Here is a 17988-nt window from a genome sequence, read left to right as displayed (position 1 = left end):
AAAAGAAAGAAAAAAGAAGAAGAAAAAATGCATGGTAAATAGCACAAAATTAAATGATACAAACAAATCCAAATACAGCAGTAACCACAATAAATATAAAAAGACTAAACTCACCAGTTAAAAGACAGATTCTCACATTGGATAAGATAACAAAATCCAGCTATATGCTGTTTACAAGAGACACACCTAAAACATAATGACATAGAAAAGTTGAAAGTAAAAGGATGGGAAAAGATACATCAAGAAAATAACCAAGAGAAATCTGGCATAGCTATAATATCATTAGACAAAACAGATCTTAAGCCAAAAAGTGTGTCTGGAGTAAAGAGGGTTATTACATAATAGGAGCAATTCTCCAGGGAGATATAACAATCCTGAATCTCTTAATGATATAGCCCTAAAATATATAAAGAAAAAAAAATTACAAGTCATCAAATCCATAGTCATAGTGGGAGATTTTAATTTTAACACACCTCTCTCAGTAGCTGATAGCTCAAGAAGGCAAAAATTAGAATAGAGAAGATGTAAACAACACAATTCATAAGCCCGACCTAATGGATATATATAGAGAGAAAACTGCATCCGACAAATAAAAAAAACACATTCAGTCTTTGCAAGCATACACAGAACATTTACCAAAAAAGTACCATGTATTGAGAGGCCGCAAAGCAAATTTCAACAAATACTTAAGAATCCATATAACAGATCATATTTTGACTATCATACAATATTAGAAATCAACAATAAAGTGGTAGCCCCCTAAAAAAACCATTCAATCTGAAAAAAATATTTTTAATACTTGATAAGTGAAAGGAGAAATCATAATGGGAATGTTTTTTAAAAACTAAAACTGAACACCAATAAACTGCATTTCGAAACTTGTGAGATGTACCTAAGGGAGAACTTAGAAGAAAATTTATAATCTTACATGTTTCCATCAGAAAAGACTGAAAACTAAAGAATTAAGTTAACTCAAGAAGTTAGAAAAGAACCAATGAGAAAACTCAAAAAAGGCAGGAGAGAATAATAAGTGTAAATAATATAATTGAAAAGTAAGTGATAATAGAATCAATGAAATCAAAATGCAGTTTTGTGAAAAGAAAGTATAACAGACCTCTGGCAAAACTGATCCAGGAAAAGAGAAGGCACAAATAAACAATACTAGGAATGAAAAGGGGGCATGCATTATTTGGTAGAGGGTTTAAAAAATCAGAAGAAACTTCTGCAAATTTATGCTCCCAAATCTGAAATTTCAGATGACAATTTTCTAGAAAAATATAACTACCCAAACTTAAAGAAACAAGTACCTGAAACTGACCTACAGTTAGTAATAGAAATTAAATCAGCAGGCTAAATGTTACCACAAAAAACAAACAAGCATACAAAAAAGCAAACCCCACTAGACCAAGATGGTTTTTACAAGTGAGTTCCACCAAACCTACAAACAGATAATAACATATTTTATACAAAATGTTCCAGAACATAGAAAAAGAAGAAATGCTCTCCGACTCATTTTGAGGCTAGTATAACTATGAAAAAACTAACAGTAACAGTACAATAAAAAAACTGTAAGCTGTAATGTATGAAATAAAAGCAAAAATGAAAATAAATAAAAGTAAAAATTTTAAAGAAATTATCAGCAAAACATAAAGAGAAATGTATTGGGGTGAATCTCCTACATCATGTTCAAGTGGGTTTATCCCAAGAAGGCAAAATAATTCAGTAAAAGACAATCTATTAATATAATTCACCACATTAACAGCTTCAAAAAGAAAAATCCTATGGTCATCTCAACAGATACAGGAAAAATTCTCAAAGTTTTAACAGCCAGCCATTCATGATAAAAAACTCTCAGCAAGCAAGAAACAGAAAGAAACTTCATTAATAATAAAAATAAGTACAGCAAACACCACTGGGACTATTTAAAGTTAGGAACAAGACAAGAATACCTGTCGCCATCTTTCTTTTCAACACTGCGCTGGAAATCAGAGCCTAAACCAGTAAGGTAGGAAGACTAGAAAGACGTGGAACTACAAAGAAAAAATCAGAACTGTCCTGATCCGAAGACAATTTGCTCACACATGGGAAATCGAAGAGACTATTAGAAATAGCATTTTCAGCAAGACTGCTAAACAAACAAACAAAATTAACGGTATACCTCTACAAGAGCAAAAACCAGTTAGAAAATGTGCCTTCAGAAAAGAGACTATTTGGTGCAGCTGGGTAGCTCAATCAGTTGAGCATCTGTCTGACTCTTGGTTTCTGCTCAGGACGTGATCTTGTGGTCTCAGGGTCGTGGGGTCGAGGCCTGTTTGGGACTCTGCGCTCAGCGGAGTCTGCTTGTCCCTCTTCCTCCCTCTCTGCCCCTTCCCCTGCACTCGTGCACACACTCTCTCACTTTGTCTCTCTCTCTCGAATAAATGAATAAAATCTTAAAAAAAAGAACCTATTTATAATAGCAAAAAACTTGAGGAATATATAGGAATAAAACTCTAAGAAAGAAAGTGCCAGAACTTTAAGAAGAAAATTATAACACTTTTTTGAAAGGCATTTCTCATAAATGGAAAAATATAAACAGATTTATAAGACTCAGTATCACAAATATTGTAATTCTCTCCAACTTGACATGTACAGATAATGTAATTCTAATCAAAACCTCACCACAGCATTTTACAGAACGTGAGCTGATTCTAAAATTTATGTGGAGGAATAGAGACAATTTTAGAGTAGTTAGGAATTGTTAAGAGGCATAATTAAGGAGAAACCTGCTCTCTCAGATAGCAAGATTTAACATAAAAAGTGACAGTAATTGAAACAAGGTAATTCTAGAGAAGGACAGAACAAGAAATTAAGAGAGACTCTAGCAACAGAACAATTTATATACAGTATCTTGTTATAAGACAGATGTGGCATTAGAAATAAATAGAGGAAATAATGAACTTTTCAGTAGTCTAAAATAATTGGCTTGCTACTTGGAAAAAATAAGCTGAATTCCAATGTCACACTAAACCCTAAAATAAATTCCAGATGGATTCAATATCTAAATATGAAAAGCAAAACTGTACAACTTTTAGAATAAAATTATGACTTTGAGGTTGGGAAAGAACTCTTAAATGGGATAGAAAAAGTACAAATCAGAATGGAAGACTGATGAATATGATTACATGAAAATTAAATATATATGAATGTCAAAGACATCATAAAGTTCAAAGACAGGCCACAAAGTGAGAGAAGATATTGTAATGCATAAATCTGGGAAAGGATTAATATCCAGAAGATATAAAGAACTACAAATCAGCTCAAAAAAAGTAATCGAACAATGGGCTAAAGTATATTAACAGGCAATTCACATACAGAAAAAGAGAAACCTGAATGACCAATAAACAATATTGAACTTTCCTAGTAATCAGAGAAATACAAACTGAAATTATGTGATACGTGTCCACCATCACATTGACATAAATTTTAAAAGGTCTAATAACTCTAAGAATTGAGGAGGATATGCAGAAATGGGAATTCAATAAGGCAACAAAGGAACGGGAACGCAGACCCTGCTGAAGGAAGGTAAGAGGGCAGAATCCCTCTGCAGAGCAATTTGGCAATACTGAATGTTATCCATTGGAAGATGTATGTACCCTGTGACCCAGCAATTCTACTTCGAGATACATATTCCAGAGCAATGCTTCTCAAACTACCTATGGGAAAGCAACCTCTCCCCTTATTTGTATTTCAGTCTGTTAAGAAGCAGTATTTTATAAATTATAATAAAAATTACTAGGAAAAATATTAGAAACAAAAACACAGGCTCCAGTTTTTTATTATTAGACTCAACAGACATAAAATTACTGTGTAATACTGTAAGAACTTCTAAGCACTCATTCTCAATTTCTGTAGTCACCTCTTTATGGATCAGAAACAGAAAGCTGGTGATACAGGGCACTGACCGACACTACACGTTGAGTAGCACTACCACTGAAAACTCTGAATGTGTGTACAAAGAGACATGGATACGCAGCACTGTTCATAATACGGAAAAACTAGAAACTAACTCTTCAATAGTAATCTATCGGAATGAACTGAGGTTCACTCACAGAATGAATGCACAGCAGTTTAGATCTACACATTATCAGTACGAATAAAACTCAATGTTGGTAAAATAAAGGCAAGTTGTGGAATAAAAGATAAGAGTTTGATATCATTTTTATGGCTTAAGATAATTCTACGAATTGTTGTTACATATTTACAGTTATGGTATAAAAGTATGTACAGAAAGATCTGCATAAAAACTTTAAAACAGAAGCTACTCAGAGAAGGGAGGTCAAGAAATACGACCAGGTAAGGGTACACAGGAGGCTTCAAATGGATAAATTTATTCTTAAAAGAAAATATGATCTGAAGGAATGTGGCAAATATTAAGCCTTAATTTTACTATTCTCTGTGCATTCCTGAATATTTGAAATAGTTAATGAAACACTTCTTAAATTTTCAGCATCCCAAGGAACAAATGACTGACAGCCTAAGAGGGCAGTCCAATATACAGTATCCTGGAGTGTTAGGGAAATCACTGTGATTCAAAATAAGCTGTAAGCAATCCTACCCTACTGTCGGAGAGGACATCCATCCAGACAAAACTCGGTGCACGTCAACAGCAAGGATGCATATTATAATCCCGAGCTTTGGCCAAAAAACTTCCCTATTCTTAAACTGTATGAACAAAACTCTACTACACAGAGGCTACAGTTGCCCAAAAACCCTATCCATTTTTCTTGTCCTTGGAAAAGCAGTAGCGGCCAAAGACATGGTGGAGAGCCAAAGCACTTCATTAAGTACTGGCACCATCTAGTTTCAAAGGCTGTAGGACATCTGAATATATAAAAGAGTTTCTAAAATTCTCCACCATGTATGATGCAATCTTATTTGATCCCAACAATCCAGAGTCAGACTGACAAAGAACAGGATAAACTCATAACACATGTACTTAGAGACATCCATTTCAGAAAGAAATCCAAGTACCTATAACAGCCTTTTTCCTCTCTGTCTCAGCTTCTTTCTCCACAACCTTTTGTTTCTGTGCAGCTATAAGAAGTTTTGTCTTTTCAGCCTCCCTGTGAAGCAAAATATTATAAAAATTAGAAATGATGTGCAGTCACAGGCAGTAAATCCGACTCTATGGTGAGTCAAAGAACCATTTGCAACACAAACTTCAGAAAGTTAAGGTGCCTAGAGAGGTGTTACCCCATTTTACTTATAATGAATCTGAGGCTGAAAGGTTAAACGATTTGCCCAAAGTCACCTAGATACAGGAATCAATTTATACATTTGAATTTCAGTCTGACCTTTTCCTCTAATTGTATCATAGAAAGGCCTGTGATCCTCAAGTACCTTGAGTATATAAATGCTTCCTTTGTTGTTAGGCTTCCAGCTAGCCCATACAGCACCTCTGGGCCAATTAGCAAAATGCAACACCCTCTGGGCAGATGCAGTCCCTCAGGTGCATAGTCTGGTAAGAAGGATGGAGCTAGATTTGAGCCCCTCCTCAGGCAGACACTCTTGTGCAGTTACCCTATTTGTTGTATGGGAGATATAATTAGGTGGCAGTTATTAGGTGGTGAATTGGGGCTCAATGTAAGAAATTTTCTTTCTAATAATGGAAACGGCTAGCCTATCACTAAGTATGTACAAGCGGTTACTGGGCAACCACAGGGCAGAAAAGGTATAAAAAAAGATTACTATTTTGTGGGTGGGAGGTTAGACCTCAAGGTGGCTTTTAAATTTGGGATTCCAATAGTCTACAAAATTAGGAAAGATCCAGATTTATCTGAAAAGTAACTCCAATAGTTCCCCCAAAACATTTTCCCCCAAAGATCTCTCCTTTCTTCCTGCCAAAACTGATAAAGACACAAAATGGCATTCTGGATACTATGAGTTATTTGAGGGCAGAGAACACATAGTCTTCATGTTTCCATCACTAGAAGCTATCATATTGAAAGCCTAAGACATCCTGAGCCTTCAATCAAAAAATGTTTTTATACAAATGGATCAGATCCATGATCTATCCAGCCTGGCACTCTGTGCTGTAGTTTTAAAAGAGGAGTTCCTTTTCTACAAATGAAAAGGGAAAATAAAATTCTGTTGCATAACAGAAGATAGAGACGGGAACAGTAAGGACTCAGCAGTAAATCACCCCAGGAAGTATTATTATTTCTTGGACTCCCTATACTTACACAACCTGTTGTATTCCTGACTTTTGCTAAGTTATTTTTCCAGCATTTCATATTTTCCACTTAAAATACTAGCCGAATTTCCTAAAGACTTTTGTTTCTTTTCGGTACCTGTCATACAAGAATAATACTGCCATTTCAACCACAGCAGGTATTCCCCTAACCCACGTTCTTCAGAACACTAAGAAATTAATATCATGTCAAGCAAGTAACTTCTCATTCCCAGTCAGCTCTGGACCCAAAAAAGAGAAGACTACCAGGAGTCAATCCAGGCAAAGCTTCCCAGAAGCAAATTATAGATCCAGGTGTAATTTTAGATACACACTCACATATAATGGAAAACCAAACTTTATAGCAGTAAGGTGTCTATCCTTACCACTGTAACACAGTGACACAATATAGGCACTCTCTTCAACCTTAGCAGCTAGTACTCCCTCCTCTATTCATATTTAATTCAAGATATTCATGTCCAAATTATAGCTCCTTAGCCTTCCAACAACAGTTCTACAGCAAATTGCATCCTTAGCCACTAATGCTGCTCCTGAAATGTTCATATATAAAGAAAAACCTAAGAATAATCCAGTAAATTAAGACACAAGAATAAATTATCAGAATTAAAGTATGGAAAATAGATATACACCCCACCCCAGAGTGTAACATCTCACATATAAGTTTCCTCTACACTGGTATATTAATTTGAAGACAGCCCTAAATAAAAATTTTGGGACCCCTAGCATATTACTCACATTAACTCAAAATTTCTTCTTATGGCTTCTGGGATTTTGGGTTTTGTAACACGCACAGCCTGAAAAATAAAAGTGAAAAGCCAAAATATATTTCAAAAATAAATCTTCAAACTAAATCTTCTATAGAAAAGCTCCTCAAATGAAACTAATAAAACTATGACATAGCTGCCTACTAACATGTGTGGAAATTCTACTAGGAAATCTATTCTTCATGCCATCATACCAAGAATCAAATATATGCTGTTTCTTGTTTCCTTAAGAAATGCTTGCCTAGGGGGAAAAAAAATCACCCTAACCCCTATGGAAATAAACTCCTTTAGGGAAAAGGTTCTCCCTTAAAAGACCTCTACAAAGCTCTTCAGTTGGATACTTTTGTTTCCTTTTCAAGCCTGCAAACCAAAGAAACAGAAAGAAGGCAAAATTCCAAGATTTAAAATTGTAAAGTAGGAAATAGTAGAAACAAAAATAAAAGCAAAGTTCAGGTCAGTATATGCAACTTAATACAATAAATGTATTTACTACTTCCTAAACCTGCAATCACTCAGTAATGACTATACATAAACAGCCCAAAGTTGAAGGAAAACAAATACCAGTTAACAGATTACATTCTTTCTTCCTAGAATCTCACTTAGAACAAAGTCTACTTGTCTTCGTAGATACTGTTTACTAGACACTTTGTTTCCCTAACCATAGTGTACTTTGACATTAATTAAGATTTTTTATTTGGAAAGTGCAGCCTTTTGAAGGCTGACTTTTCTACATCAGGCAACTGATCTCTCAAAAGCTTTTCATTTAACTAGTTAAACATCACTCACTCCCTACCTATACTGCAAACACACACACAACACTGCTGATCTGAAGACAGTTTTAATTTCTCTTTGAAAATTGGCTAAACTTTTAAGCAACAAAGCCTTTAAGCACATAACTTTTATTTAATTCAATTAATTAACATACAGTGTATTATTAGTTTCAGAAGCAGAGTGCAGTGATTCCTCAGTCTTATATAATACATAGTGCTCATTACATCATGTGCCCTCCTTAATGTCCATCACCCAATTATCCCATTCCCACCACCCCCCTTCAACAACCCTCAGTTTGTTTCCTATGATTAAGAGTCTCTCAAGGTTTGTCTCCCTCTCTGGTTTCGTCTTGTTTTATTTTTCCCACCCTGCTCGTGCTCTTTCTCAAGCACATAATTTTCTTTTAAGGTTTTTGAAAGAAGACTTTTAAGCAACACAGACTTCCCTACATGAAAGAGAACAGTCAAATCTGTAAAGATTTTGAGAACTAGCATAACCAAACACAAGTAGTGAAATGGAGTAAGAAGCTGGGGACTGTAGTGAAAAAACTCATTATATGCTGAAGTTGAGGCATGTGAGGACATAAGGAACAACTCATGGAGATATCCAGAAGACAAAAATTTATAACCAGCATTTGTGACAGATGCCAGATTTCACTATGTGACTACCAGAAATACAGATGACTCCCAATATGTCTTAATATGATTCAGAAGAAAGCACTGTCATTTTGCATTTAACTAAGAGACTGGCCATATTTCTTTTTAGTCTTATTTTTTTAAAAAGCATAAAATATGACTGTTTTCTGAAGACTTCTATCTTGCTGTATGAAGCTGAAGAACATACTACATGCTTGCCAATCTTGGGAATCTCAGAATTTTCAAATATGTGTAAAATAAGCACCTACTGTAACAGATAATGCAAGTTACATCATAACAGATTTAAAAAGTAAAATGACGAGGCGCCTGGGTGGCTCAGTTGGTTAAGCGGCTGCCTTCGGCTCACGTCATGATCCTGGGGTCCTGGGATAGAGTCCTACATCGGGCTCCCTGCTCGGTGGGGAGCCTGCTTCTCCCTCTGCCTCTGCCCCCTGCTCATGCTCTCTCTCTCACTCACTCTCTCTCTAATAAAATCTTAAAAAAATAAAGTGACAACATATCCAAAAACAATGGCCAAAATACACACACACACAGAGTGGAGAGAGGGAAAAAAAGCTGATGAAATGAATATATTTGAAAGTGACCACCGGGTTATAAGCATATATTTTAAATGGAAAGCCAGCATATAACATAGTCACTCTCTTTAATAACATAGGGAAAAAATATCAAGGATGCATATTTTCACCATTCAAATTTGCCACAGTAGTTGCTCAAGAAAAATGGAGTATAAACACAAAGAAGAGCAAAATTAAAATACTGATTGTTTCAAAGAATGTTTATTCAACAAGTATTAATTGGGTGCCTGTCTGTGACAAGTGCTGTTTGTTCTAGGCATTATGGATACAGCAATGAACAAGACAAGATTGCTCTTATGGAATTGAGAATTTTAAAGGGAGAAAACACGATAACAAAAAGCAAATAAATGAGTAAGAAACTTTCAGACAGTTATGAGTGTTATGTGAACAATTTAAAATAGGATGATTTGGAGACAGGGAAATGGTTATAGAGGGGAAAATCAAGATTTTTACTTTGGCATAATTATATAAATAAAAAATCTAAGGAAATTCATAAAGTTGCAGTCAAGCAAGATAAATTAGCTCTAAAAGATCTATTGTATAACACTGTACCTACAGTCAATAATAATGTACTGTGCACCTAAAAATTTAAAAGGATAGATTTCATGTTAAATGTTTATACCACATACACAACAAAAAATCCAAGGAAATTAACCCAAAAAATTTATTAGAAACAGTGAATTCAGCAAACTAGTAGCTACACAATAAATTCACCAAGAATCATTTACATTCCTCAATGATTATACAAAAAAAGACTACATTTTTAATAGCATTAACACTCAGGAAATCCATGAGCATTAATTTAATTTGAGACATGAATTTCTCACCTGGTCAGAAATTCTAAAAGAAACAAAAATGATATGATTAAGTAAAGCCATAAACTATGTTCCCAATTTTAAACTTATGTGTCAATTTAGGTACCTGATATAGCTTGAAAATACCAATAATGAAAACTCATCTGGAATAATAAGCTGGCAGAAATACATCTTACCAGATTTTAAAAGTGAATAAAAAGTTGATTATCATAAACATATAGTAATATGTTAAAAAAGGAAGGCTGACAAATAGACCAGAAGTTCTAAAAATGCATTCCAGTTCTCACAAGAAACTTTTATGGCAAGACTAAAGCAAGCAAAACAATGGAGATCTTGATCTACCAGTTTAAAAACATTATGAAGTGACACTTTTTTCATTATTTTTATAAAAACAACAAATGTAACTAAATTTAAAAGATCCTTCTCACTGCTACACAGAAAATGATGTGAAGATAAAAGTCAAACTAGGGCAACATGGTAGGAGACTACTGTTGGAAATCCAGGCAAGAAACGGTGGCTTGGCTTAGGGAGGCAGCAGTGAAGATGGAGGAACAAACAGTTTTACATGGATTTTGGTGGTAAAATCAAGCAGGATATGGGGTCTAATTAGATGTTGAGGGTGAGAGGGTTGTTAAAGATGCCTCCCACACATCTAGATTTGTCTGGAGGGAAGGAGGTGTCATTTACTAACAAGAAGGAAAAACTAAGAGAAGATTTGATGAGAAAAGACTAAGGACTCAGTAACTAATGAAGGAATAGGAAACAGAAAGATCAATGGAACAAAGTCCAAGAAACACTATACTATATAATGGGATTTAACATACAATAGAAATGGCATTTCAAATAAGGGAGATGGGGACATAAATTATTCCATAATTCTTTTTACTACCAAGTTGGGGGCTGGGGAATTAGAGCCTACCTCACAACTGACATCAAAATGGATTCCAGATGAATTAAAGATTTAAATCTAAAAACACAATTATAAAGGGGTGCTTTGGTGGCACAGTCAGTTAAGCGTACTGACTCTTGGTTTCAGCTCAGGTCATGATCTCAGGGTCATGAGATCAAGCCCAGGGTTGGGCTCCACGCTCAGCACGCTCTGCTTAAGTTTCTCTCTTCCTCACCCTTTCCCCCCCATTCTCCCCCTCCTCGCCCCCCCCGACCCACATACTCTTTCTCACCCTCTCTTTAAAATAAATAAATCTTAAAGAATAAAAACACAACTGTAAAAGCAGAGAAAAATGTTGTATTTCCAATTTTATTTAAATTTCCATATTTCAAAGTAATGAAAGTGGCTTAAAGCATGCAAACACTGCAAAACTACTATAAAGAAAAAATACTAAAATTTCTACGTAAGTTTAAAACTTCAGAACTGCTAGGGGGAAAAAGACATTAAATGGTAAAGAAAAAACTCGGAGAAAATGCTTCCCATGCATTTAAGAGTTGTAATAATTAACATATTAAAAATAGCTTATTTATTATTTAAATGAGAAAAAAATAAATTATTAAAAAATGAGCAAACACAACAAACAATTCATAAATGAAATACAAATGGCCACTGAATGTCCTAGGGCATTCAATCTCAATAATTAATACAAAACACCAGATTAATTTCTCTAAAAGGATTAAGAGAGTCAGCATGCATCTGTTAATTATCTGGGTACAATCACAAAATCAAATGTGTAGGAAACAATAGCTCACCAACACTGCTGATGAGAGAATGTAAGATGCTACAATTTTTCTGAAAGGCCATATTTGGCAATATTTATCAAAAAGCCTCCAAACGGGGCATACACTTTGACTCCTCAATACTACATTTTAGAATATATTTTAAGGGAAGGATTTAAAAAGATGTATGTATAAGCTTGTCACTCTAACAGTGAAAAGTGGAAGCCACAGATTAAACAAAAACATTAAAAGTGATGATGTAGTGAATCTGTATTTTTGACTTGAAAAGATGCTTATTATACATACTGTTAGTGAAAAAAGCAGCAATGGTACAATTCCACTTTAGTTTAACATTGGTTATACCTGTAAACAAACATATGCTCCTCTAGATTAAGAAGAGTCTAGAAAGATACAACTCTTATCTCTGCATGGTACGATTACTGGTGAATTTCATTTTGTTATTCATCTTTTTCCCAATATCTAATTTTTTATAGCATATAAAACACATGTGTATAAAAATATTCAGAATATACAAAATACTACTAGAAATCAGTAAAAAAAGGTAAAACAACACAACAGAAAAGGGGGCAAAAGACTATGAATGAGTAGTTGACAAAGTACAAAATGGCCAAAAAATAAGATGCTCACCCTTATTAATAACTAAAGAAATGCAAATCAAAGAGAGATATAACATCATTCCATATGGCAAAAATTAGCATGTCTCATTGCTTCAAATGCTGGTAAGGTTTATGGAGATACAAGTATTCACATATATTGCTGATAAAAATATAGATTTGTGCAGGTTTTTGAAAGATAATTTGTACATACAAGGAGATGTGCCAAGAATACTCCTACCCTATTGTTTATTAATAGCAAAAAATTGGAAACAACAGAGAAATGATTGTGTAATATAAGGCAAAGAATTGTAGGCAGCTGTTAAGAATGAGCTACATCTCCCAAGTAATAACATGAGCAGAAATCTAAGAATCTGTGACATTCACATTTATTATCTTTTTTTTTTTAAAGATTTATTTATTTGACAGAGAGAGACACAGCAAGAGAGGGAACACAAGCAGGGGAGAGGGAGAAGCAGGCTTCCCACTGAGCAGGGAGCCCGATGCAGGACTCGATCCCAGGAGGCTGCAATCATGACTTGAGCCGAAGGAAGACACTTAACGACTGAGCCACCCAGGCGCCCCACATTTATTATCTTTAAAATTGAAAAGCAACTCCAGCCACAACTGAATGGACAACCAGGCAGATTTTATGAAGTTAGTGCTGGACTTTTCAAATGACCCCTTAACTTTGGCAGCTTCCCCTCAGGCACCAGTCAGAGATAATGGCATGGCATGAATAAGGACAGGGAAAACCCTCACCATCTTTCCAGTCTTGTTTATGACATCACACGTGGTCACTTACAGTGAATGCACACTCTCAACAGTGCAACACTTGAGACACGTGACACCAAAGTTTTCTCTTTAGCTGCAGTAACATTTGTTACCACAACTGATCTCCTAGAAAGGGCACTAGAGAAGCCATATTACCACTTCTCAGGTAATCCAGACCTACAGCCATAGCTTTTAAACGTTACTGACCATGACCACTGTAAGACATGCATTTTACATTGACACCCAATATAAACATCCACACCACACTTAGAGAAAACAAAAGTTTTACAGAATGATACTTAAATTTAGTACATGTCATGTGCTCTGATTTCTTTTCTTATTCAATTTTATTTTATTTAAAATGCTGTCATGATCCACTAAAACTGATTTTAGAATCACTCATGGATTTCAACCCCATCTGAAAAAACACTGACCCAAAAAAGCCAGCCTACAACCCCTCACCATTCTATCTCCTAATGCTGCTGCCACTGCCACCACCATCACCACCACCAAATTCGTCTGCTACCTTACTTTTATTCAGGCCATTCTACCCATTTGAAATATCTCCCATACTCTTCCTCCATCATATAAATCCTGCTAATTCTTCCAGACCCACCTAAAATCCCAACTCAATTATAGTCGTTTCCAGGCAGACTCTCTTGAAATGTTCCTGAACTCTAAAGACTTACAGCAATAATCATCCAATCAGTTCATCTGTCAATTAATCATATGTGACATCTATTTTGCTAGAATCATTGTTCAAATCTTATACTTGAAATCCTTGTTCATAATCTTACTGAGACTAAAGCCTTACGCTTACACTGATTTATAACCCTTACTGTATCTTAATAATGCTTCACAATTAGCAGTACATGGATTTCATTTCCTTGTAAGGGCCTCAGCTTATCAGCTTATCAGAGGAAAATGCCACCCAGGGCAAGCTACAAGAGTATTTTATTTTGGCAGAGACCTAAAGTCAAAATGAGAAACCTATTCTGTAAAATCCCATAGCATTTCAATTAAATAACTGCTGAATAAACAATGTCCAATGAAACAATTAAATTCAAAATTCTCAAAATTCCTAGAGAATTTCCCTAGGAAAAGGGCTTACCTGTATGGTGAGGCCTGGGGCCATGACGTTTAAATCTTTCTGGAGAGCTTGCTTCAGGTTTTCATCTATTTGATCTGTTTTTGAGGCCAAGAACAACAGCTCTCATGATACTCAAAAAAAAAATTTTTTTTCATTGTATTAATATTGGAAAAAACCCAATCATTATTAGACCTAAAGTTTCGACGGTATTATTCTATAGAGCTTAAACCACTTCACATACATATGGAAAAAAACAAATTATATCATTATAAATATATAAATTATTACATATACATTTAAAACACATATTTAGTTTTCCTTTTGTATGGGAGAAAGTGTGAAAACCTGTCAAAGAAATTAAGGAAGAAAGATGAAAAACAGGTTGTTTATCCAATAAATGGAGATTCTAGGTCTCTAATATCTTAATTCAGTGTGGTTACTGAATATGTGTCCTGATTCTCATAAAAACCAAATCCCCATTTTCAGTCTTTTTTTAAAGATTTATTTATTTATTTTTTAAGATTTTATTTATTTGTTTGAGATAGAGCTAGGGAGAGAGCACAAGTAGGATGGAGGGGCAGAGGGAGAGGGAGAAGCAGGCTCCCTGCTGAGCAGAGAGCCCGATGCGGGGCTTGATCCCAGGACCTGGATATCATGACCTAAGCCGAAGGCAGACGCTTAACCGACGAGCCACCCAGGTGCCCCTAAGATTTATTTGAGAGAGAGAGAGAGCATATACAAGCAAATGAGCGTGGGGAGGGAGAAAGAATCCTTAAGCAGACTCCCCATAGTGTGTGGAGCCCTAAGCAGAGCTTGATCCCAGGACCCTGAGATCATGACCTGAGTCGAAATCAAGAGTCGGCTGCTTAACCGAGACACCCACGTACCCCTCAGTCAGTCTTTTATTTTTTTAAAGATTTTATTTATTTATTTGACAGAGAGAGACACAGCGAGAGAGGGAACATAAGCAGGGGGAGTGGGAGAGGGAGAAGCAGGCTTCCTGCCGAGCAGGGAGCCCAATGTGGGGCTCGATCCCAGGACCCTGGGATCATGACCTGAGCCGAAGGCAGAGGTTTAACGACTGAGCCACCCAGGCGTCCCCCCTCAGTCAGTCTTTAACCCAAATCTCCAAATAATTAAATTTCATTTCCATGGATCTCTGCTAGTATTTTGGATTTAAGGGGGGCGGGGCACAACTGGGTGGCTCAGTCGGTTGAGCATCCAACTCCTGATTTCGGCTCAGGTCATGATCTCAGAGTTGTGAGATTGGCTCCGTGGCAGGCTCTGCGCTGAGCATGGAGCCTGCTTGGGATTCTCTCTCTCCCTCTCTCTCTCTCTGCCCTACCCACCCCTCCCTCGCTCTTGCACACACTCTTAAAAAAAAAAAAATTAAATAAAAAGGGAGTGGGGAGGCTCACAAAAGGTCTTTGAAGTACACAAGAATGGACATTAAAGCTATCACTTCACTTGGCCTTGTAACTCATGAATTTTCTATCCACCTCAACGTACTTTCACCATTACTAAAACTGGTGATGTGAGAAATGAGGACAGTTTTCTCATACACCTAGTAGTTGTCAATCATCAATGAGGAATGAATCGGTACATGTCTAAAATGATTAACCATCCCGGGGCACCTGGGTGGCTCAGTCGTTAAGCGTCCGCCTTCGGCTCAGGTCATGATCCCAGGGTCCTGGGATCAAGCCCTGCATGGGGCTCCCTGCTCAGCGGGAAGCCTGCTTCTCCCTCTCCCACCCCTCTGCTTGTGTTCCTTCTCTCTCTGTGTCTCTGTCAAATAAATAATAAACTTAAAAAAATAAAATAAAATAAAATAAAATGATTAACCATCCCTATGCCTGCCTATAAGAAATTCACTAAGAATTCTGGGGGGAGAAGTAAGCAACCAACAGCAACAACCCTATCACAGGTTATAGCTTTCTCTACCACAAATGAAAAGTAATTTGTGCAGAAAAGAGTTAACACAGCAGGCCTGAAGCTGTGATCCTTAGAAAGGCCTGTCTGCAAGCTGGCCTTTGGCTGTCACCTGGAACGTGGATCTGGAAAGGATTCCCACTATTCCCAGAACTGGTAAGAATGACTCACTCTGCCTAAACTGTTTATACAAACAATGTGGTTTATGCTGAACACATGCCTTCCTTCTGGGAGTGTGGAATTTTGGTATGTGCTATAGGCAGAGGGTGCCTTTATGTTAGCCCCCAATAAAAATTCTGGGCAGTGGGGCTTGTGGGTGGCTCAGTTAAGTTTCTGACTCTTGATTTTGGCTCAGTTCATGATCTCAGGGTTCTAAGATCAAGCCCTGCATCAGGCTCTGCACTGGGTGTGGAGCCTGCTCAAGATTCTCTCTCTATTGCTCCCCTCTGCCCCCCACCTAAAAAAAAAAAAAATTCTGGGCAGTAAGTCTCTAATGAGCTTCCTTCTCTAGCAGACATTTCATATGTGTTGTCACACTTTAATAGTGAAGTAAGTGTATCGCACGTGCCTCCACTGGGAGAAAACTCTTAGAAGCTTGTGCCTGACTTCCTCCGGATTTTACTTTTTGTATCTTAGCTCTGAGAACATATACTGAGTCCTGTCAGTCTTCCTAGCAAGTCATCAAACATGGAGGTGGGTCTTGGGAAACTCTAAGAAAGATTTCTAAATTTCCCCAAATTATCTATTAAAATAGCAACAAAGCTAATTTTCACTAAGTTATCATAGTAAAAACAGAATATAGCCTGCAAATAACCTTCTTCCAATCTCTATTAAGTTACATATAATAGATTTCACAAGATTATCATTCTTAAAATATTTATTTATTTAATTTTATCATAAAAAATTTTAAACTTAAAGAACATGTTAAAGATAAATGCTCTGTTATAAATTCAGAAGAAATGTTGAAATAGGATAATGTTTACTAATATTGGAGAGTCCACAGAGTTGACTAAGATTTCCAATTGGTTATTCACATATTTAATTTACAACAAATAAGACACTCACCAAACAATTCAATGTAAACTTCTTGAAGTGTGTGGGCACTACAAAACTGGTTCAGTTCATGGTGGATTTTATTGAAGATTAAGGTCTTGTCATAATCTGCAGTGTAGTTCCTCACGATATCAAACACTGAAGGAAAGGTAAAATCCATTTTTACCCATGTATCTTCTAATTCAGCCAATGTAAAAGTTACAATATACATGAGGAAAAGTGACAGTAAAATAGTGGAAAAATGAAACAGCTCACAAACCTTGATGTGTTCCTTGTGCTCAATTTTCCAAATATTACTGCATTTGCAATTCTAATGGGCAAATTTTGAGTTCCATACTAAGGAGAGTATACATTATCGCGGAGATAATAAGGAACTGTCAAAATGTTCAAGCAAGGCATTTGTACTGTGGCAGCAGTGTGAAGATGAATTGTGACGCAGGGAAAGTATAAGGCAATTACTGCAAAGCAAAAATTTAGCAAGGAGGTAAAGAAAGCCTGAATTAATTGAAGAACACTGGAAATAAAACAAAGAAACTGCTGCCAAAGACCATTTCAAAAAGGTAGTTTTTAAAGGCTGTAAAAAGGGATGCCTGGCTGGCTCAATTGGTTAAGCGGCTGCCTTCGGCTCAGGTCATGATCCCGGGTTCCTGGAATGGAGCCCCGCCTTGGGCTCCCTGCTCAGCAGGGAGCCTGCTTCTCCTCTGTCTGCTGCTCCCCCTGGTTATATTTATCCCTGACAAATAAATAAATAAAATCTTAATAAGTAAATAAATAAAGGCTGTAAAAAGACACCAAACCAGAAGGAAAAAAAGTGAACCTTTACTGGGCCAGGTTTTATATCACGCAATTTACATACATTACAACTTAATATTCACAAAAATATTTCCTAATTTTGCATAATAGGAAACAGAAACAGAATTTCAGAAATGTTCCTAAGCGTACATACTAGACCACACCAGAATCTGTGCTCTACCTATTAAAACACGTTGTTTTCTTCCTTCAGACCCAAGGACTTGTTCTACTGGCTTTCCCATGGAAGATTTCAGA

At 36.2% G+C, this 17988-nt stretch overlaps 1 protein-coding gene across 2 annotated transcripts in view; it reads right to left on the bottom strand.

Annotated features, from left to right (window-relative positions):
• Positions 1 to 17988, bottom strand: part of ERLIN1 (ER lipid raft associated 1) — a 37934-nt gene that overhangs the window by 7960 nt on the left and 11986 nt on the right. For both annotated transcript variants that reach the window (XM_025880458.2, XM_073904317.1), the window contains 4 exons: positions 16954 to 17079; positions 13981 to 14054; positions 6968 to 7026; positions 5014 to 5105 (listed from right to left, as the gene is read on the bottom strand). In XM_025880458.2, coding sequence (XP_025736243.1) covers positions 5014 to 5105; positions 6968 to 7026; positions 13981 to 14054; positions 16954 to 17079 — 351 coding nt within the window. The remainder of the gene's footprint in view (positions 1 to 5013; positions 5106 to 6967; positions 7027 to 13980; positions 14055 to 16953; positions 17080 to 17988) is intronic.

This window comes from Callorhinus ursinus, unplaced genomic scaffold (genome assembly GCF_003265705.2).
Source record: "Callorhinus ursinus isolate GAN/ISIS: 27379988/994484 unplaced genomic scaffold, GSC_fseal_2.0 scaffold20, whole genome shotgun sequence".
NCBI lineage: Eukaryota > Metazoa > Chordata > Mammalia > Carnivora > Otariidae > Callorhinus > Callorhinus ursinus.
Note: the sequence above shows the minus strand (reverse complement) of the source record. Positions and strands in the feature narration are given on the sequence as shown.